The sequence below is a fragment of the Mandrillus leucophaeus genome, unplaced genomic scaffold (genome assembly GCF_000951045.1).
Source record: "Mandrillus leucophaeus isolate KB7577 unplaced genomic scaffold, Mleu.le_1.0 Scaffold402, whole genome shotgun sequence".
NCBI classification, from domain to species: Eukaryota; Metazoa; Chordata; class Mammalia; order Primates; family Cercopithecidae; genus Mandrillus; species Mandrillus leucophaeus.
In genome coordinates, this window is record NW_012104277.1 from 972,728 (window position 1) to 978,727 (window position 6,000).

The 6,000-nt window shown below is 49.9% G+C and overlaps 1 protein-coding gene across 1 annotated transcript in view; it reads left to right on the forward strand.

Moving 5' to 3' along the window:
- The window catches only part of SORD (sorbitol dehydrogenase), a 44,513-nt gene extending 39,335 nt beyond the window's left edge, over positions 1-5,178 (forward strand). Inside the window, exons 8-9 of the mRNA XM_011992094.1 lie at positions 2,686-2,807; positions 3,725-5,178. Coding sequence (XP_011847484.1) covers positions 2,686-2,807; positions 3,725-3,890 — 288 coding nt within the window. The 3' untranslated portion in view covers positions 3,891-5,178. The remainder of the gene's footprint in view (positions 1-2,685; positions 2,808-3,724) is intronic.
- Positions 5,179-6,000: the final 822 nt, after the last annotated feature.

Genomic DNA, 6,000 nt, shown 5'->3' on the forward strand with positions numbered 1-6,000 from the left:
GGTTAAGGACACACACTTTGGGGTTGGGGTTGGCTTCGTGATCATATCCGTGATCATAAAAGTGCAGTAGTTTTGGTAAAAAGATCAAGAAGATAAACAGGGAATGATGCCTTAATTGTATGTGGGAAATCCCCGTCTTATTTTATTGAGGAAAACTGCAATCTTTTAGTCATTGATATAAAGTGACAGGCATTCAGTTAGTCATGAAGGCGAGGTTATTTTCCAGGTTCACAGGTGTCTACTGCTTGTTTTGTCTCCAAGACTTAGGAACAGATAAGCTGCCAATGCCTGACTCGCCCCTCAGGGACCCACCAACCACTTATGGGAAGTTGGCAGGAAGTTGGAGGTGGTGGGAGGGAGTGGCATTGACAGATCAAAGTACGAGGAAAAGAGGGGAAAGAGAATAACTTCCAGGTTCCAAGCCCTACTGCATGCCAGCTTCTCTGCTGTACTTTATAACCATGATGCCTAATCTGCACAATAACGCTGAAAATCAGTTACCGTTTTATGTTGAGGGATTTTTGGTTTGAGGCAAGCCGAGTCAGGCCCAGGCCCAGCCCTGCCAGGCCCCAGTGCCTGAGTTGCCCTGCTGCTTAGGAGAGGAAGGGAAGGAGGGGACAAACAACCATGCTAGGGTCGGGGGACAGGGCCAGGGCTGGGGAGGGTCGCAGGCAGCTGTCACCACAGGGGACTCCCATCCCTGCCTCCCAGACTGCTTCTCCACGGTAGCGTGGGCTTCTTCCTTCCTTCTGAGTCCAGCTGATTCATGCACGAGGGCACTTCGCATCACACGAGACATTCTAGGGAAGGCTGACTCACCAAGCTGAGTAGCAGAGCTGCCTAGACCTCCTTCTACTAAGTTGCCTGTGGCCTTAGGAGCTGAGGAAGCAGTGGGGGAGAGGGAGGAGCGGGTGCCACCTTGGCACTGTCCTGAGTTTCAGCTGGAGTCGGCCAGCCCTCTGCTTCACTGTCACAGGCAGTGGTCGCCATGGGGGAAGGGGCAAAAAGACGCTGAAACTCAGAGAGGAACAATGGGTCTGTGTGTGACTGATCTACCCATGGTATGTCTTGGGTACCTGCCATGTGCCAGGCTTTGTGCTGGGCACTTTGAGGGCTAAGACATGAGTAAGTCGTGTCTACTGTCTTCAAGTTGTTGGCAAGTCAGTGACCTCCACCCCACAGAGAGGCAGTATAAGCTGGGCGACTTCAAGGACGTGTCTCTCCTTCCTCTTGTGCCTGGTCCTTAGAGCATTTGGAACAGTTGGCATTTCCAGCTGTTGATGGTGGCGGCCTGGTTGCCAGGCTACCTGAAGCAGCATGGAGGTGAATGTGACCCATGGGCCTCACCGGACCTGCAGCAGTGTCTCTCTTGATGTAGGGAGTGGGACTGTCATGCATGACAGGTGCTGTAGAATGCTATAGGCCTCCCCGCCAATGAGCAGGCTAGGCGGCTGCACCAAATACGGACATATCTGAGCATCGCGGTCCTGCCAGGTTCTGACTGGATAGTGTTTGTGATGAGACGCGGCAGATGCCTTGGGGTAGAATTGATGTCATATCCTTGGTGCAGATGCCATACCTACAGGACAGTGTCCAGGTGGTTCCAGCATTCCTTGACCTGGGGTCAGCAAACTGCTGGCATCTTGGCAGCTTGGGATGGCCAATTGGTGTTCCTCCTCATCACCAGGTAGAGAGGAAGTGCTGATGAGGAAGTAGTTTCCCTAGAAAATGGGCTGAGAGGGCTGAAGCGGCAGCCCCAGGAGTCACTCCCACACCACTCACACCCTGAGTTCACCTCTTGCTCACAGCACCGCAGGCCTCTCTCCATGGTGTATCCATCATCTCAGAAGCGGAGGCTGTGGCGTGTGCCTTTCTCTAGTTCCACTGTTTAGCACCTAGAATGGTCCCAATAAATGCTTGCTACTGACTATAATGAACAGCCAGCATGACTGAATTGTCCATTGTTCTGTCTCTCACCACACTGAGCACAGTGATCCCCAGAAAGCTCTGGAACAAGCACGGCACTCACAGGGAGTTCTGGGGAAATTTTCAGGAGAAATTTCGCAGCCACCTGTGAAATTGCCCACTCCAAGTGGGCAACTGATAAGGCAGATAAACATTCAAGGAAAGACAAAACCCATTATGGCTCATACTGTTGAGGAAAACATCTCTGGAACAAAACGATTTCTAACCGCCAGCCTGCACGCACCTATAAAGCCTTTTTTAACCACAGAATATAAGTGACTCATCTGTCTCGTGTTTATAGTTTTCTCAGCACCGGTGAGCTTAGAGGGCCAGCGGTTCCTTCCAGCTCTGATGAAAGCACTGCCTGTGGAGGGCGCTCTGCGGGAGGAACGGGTGCTTAGACTGTGGAGCTGGCTGAAGCCAATATTGGGTCCCGAATCTGTAAAGCTTTGGAAGACGTTCCCACTGTGCCTGGTTCTCCGTGGGTTAAGTGTATTTTTTTCAGAAGGTTTAAAGGAAACAGTGTTTACTCTGCCACTCTGTTAAGTTTGGTTGGCAGGTTGAGCAGTTCAGCACTGTACAAGAATCACATTCTCTGGAATTTTGAGATGCTCAGCTGATGCAACCAGAAGATACTTGTGTGATGATACTACGTTATTGTAAGTGGGAAGTCAGTATTTCTTATCTTCTGAGCTTTCTTGTTTGTACCTCCTTTTCCAGGCCACTCGCTCTGGTGGGACCCTGGTGCTTGTGGGGCTGGGCTCTGAGATGACCACCATACCCCTACTGCATGCAGCCATCCGGGAGGTGGATATCAAGGGCGTGTTTCGATACTGCAACACGTGAGTATGCTGTGGGTGAGCCAGGATGCCCAGCCTCCAGCAAGACCAGGGCAGGCCCCACTCAGCCTCTGGGCCCATGAGTCTCTGCCTGTTTGCTCATGGGGGGCACTCCCTGGCCACACTGATAGCTGTGTGATATAACAGGGATCCAAAGAGAGAACACTCATTCCCAGTTAAAGAATGGGAAGGACAGAAGAATGAATGGAGGGAAGGAAGGAGGGGATTTTGAAGCATGCTCTTACTGGGTGTCTGCTGTTTATCCCCGCCAGGCCCCTTTTTCCCCCCCCCCGCCATTTTCTTAAGTTGCCAGATCTCCATTTTCTCCCTTTAAAGGGAAGAAGAAGAGAAAGGACAGAAGGTAGAAATCAAGTCCTGTGGCTCCCATTTCTGAGCCCTAGGGCCCACCCTAGGGAGCGAAAGGGTCTTAGTTTGCCCCACCGGTGTTCCGCAGCTCCACCCTCTCCCCGGCTGGGACCTTCTGGCTGGGACCCCACTCTGCGGCAGTGTCCCTTACTCCTAGCTTTAGAGGCTGCAACTCCATGCCCTCATCAGGGCACCAGCTTTCCAGTAAGCTGAGCTGTTAGTGGGTGTGACTGGATTGTCCTGGGCTGCCTCCCCACGGCTTCTCTGCCTTTTCCCAGTGGCTTCCACCATGTGCCTTGTTCCTTCGTGCCACAGGAATTCTAGGCTCCATGGCAGACATGGCAGAGTGAGGGGGTGGGGGAAATTGGAAATAGGCTCTGTACCCCTGAATCGTAAGCCATAAGGTCCTTTCCTCGGTTGTTGGCCTGTAAAATTGGCTTTGCCGAACCGCAGTGCTATCAATAATATGGCCAAGCTGATATAGTACTTGGTAGTTTTGGGCACCTGGCTCTTTCCTCTTGAAGGTTGAATATAATGCTCGTGCTCTTTTACAGGTGGCCAGTGGCGATTTCGATGCTTGCGTCCAAGTCTGTGAACATAAAACCCCTCGTCACCCATAGATTTCCTCTGGAGAAAGCTCTGGAAGCCTTTGAAACATTTAAAAAGGGATTGGGGTTGAAAATCATGCTCAAGTGTGATCCCAATGACCAGAATCCCTGATGTTTATTGGCTTTGCCCTCATCCGCACAGTATCGGGATCTCAGGGCACAATGGCTGGACAGGGGTGGGCTTTCATGCAGAACTTTCTCTTTTGAATGTTAAGAATAATTAATATAACTCATCATGAACAGAAGTCCTTACGCAGAGGAATTAGTGTGCCTTAAAGATACAATCTGGGATGGTTTGGGGGAACTTGTAGCCAGAGTGGCCTGTTCATGCTGAGCAAAGTCCAGCAAGCAGAGCGGAGTTTGGCAGGCAGGTGCCGGGAACTCTTCCTGGAGTGCCTTCATTGAGTAAGGAAATCTGGCCCGTGGGTTTCCTGGTTCCACTGCTACTGACCCGGAGGGGAATGAGGGCTGAGTTATGAAAAGATAACTTCATGAAGACTTAACTGGCCCAGAAGCTGATTTTCATGAAAACCTGCCACTCAGGGTCTGGGATGAAGGCTTGTCAGCACATTCAGTTTAGAATGCAGTGTCTCTAGAGACACATTGGCTGTTTGGTTTGATGATAAAAGGAGAACAAGAAAAGGCATCACCTTCCTGGATCCAGGATAATTTTCAAACCAATCAAATGAAAAAAACAAACAAAAAAGGAAGTGTCATGTGAGGTTAAACCAGCTTGCATTCCCCTAATGTGGAAAAAGTAAGAGGACTTCTCAGCACTGTTTGAAGATTGCCTCTTTTTCAACTCCTGAGAATTGTGTTATTTCACTTGCCAAGTGAAGGCCCCCCTCCCCAACATACCTCACCCCACCCCACCCCTAAACACGGTCCCTTGTTACTAGGCAACCAGGAAACTGCTACCAGTTGACCTCACCAGAGACCAGGAGGGTCTGGTTAGCTCACAAGACTTCCCCAGCCCGGAAGATTAGCATCCCCTACTAGGCTCATACTCAACTGATGATTATTAGACAATTCCATTTCTTTCTGGTTATTATAAACAGAAAATCTTTCCTCTTCTCATTGCCAGTAAAGGCTCTTGATATCTTTCTGTTGAAATGATTTCTATGAACTTGTCTTATTTTAATGGTGGGTTTTTTTTTTTTCTGGTAAGATTTGGATCCAAATCGCATCATGCCCACTTGTGACTTGGAGATTATTCATCAAGAATGAGGAGATAGTAGCCATGACATAGCTTGAGCTGTAGCCTTTAATCCCTTACTTCGACTGTGGGTGGAGGGTGAGTTTGAAGAGGTTCTGATTTTCTTGTAACGTGGGAAAGCCATGACCTTGTGCCCGAATCTGTCAGATTGCTTTGGGTAATAAATATTGTTAGTGGCATCTGACTCATGCTGCTGTTTAGTGGGCAATGGACTTATGTTACCCATTTCCCGGAGGAAAGGATCCCAGGATTTTTGAAGGTGACATATTTTCTGTACCAAATATAATTTCATTGACATGAATTACGTCTAATCCTCACAACAAGTCACATACACAATCATTTTGTAGATAAAGAAGATATAAATGCCAGAGGAGACCTTCAGATTGTCTTAACACAACCCTTCGGCTAACAAGGGTGGAAATTGAGGCTCAGATTGTGGAAGTGACTTGGCAGATCACACAGTGGGTTAGTCAATGGCCCAGAATTAGACAGAACCCAGGAATCCTGGCATCAAATCGTTTACAACATGCTGCCTCTCATAGGCCAGAGGGGTCCAGTCCTAGGGGACAGAGGATGCCCCCATGGCACCACCCCCACCAAGCAGCTCCTACTGATGAGAAGATGCACTCAGCAATCTCGGTGGGAACATCCTCACACCCTGTGCCCACTTTCAGGTGCCCAGGGAAGGAGCTCTGTGTCTGCTTCAGCCAGAGCTTTAAGAGGAGAAAGAAGCTGGGAGTGAGGGGCAGAGGCTCTACCAGAGAATGTCTGCTGGTGTCTTGGAGGCACTTCCTGCAGACTATGCACTTCTTGCGAAGCCATTTCACTGCTGTCCCTTCATCCTTCTCCTCCCTGAGCCCTAGGTAGAAGTCAGTGTGTGGAGGAGGCCACCCAGAGATGACCCTGACCAGGCCCCACCGCCTGTAGCCACACCCAGCCTCTGTCACAGCTGGCTGCTAATAGTCAGCGTTGCTTCCCTGTTATTTGGCCTCCGTACCTTGAACCT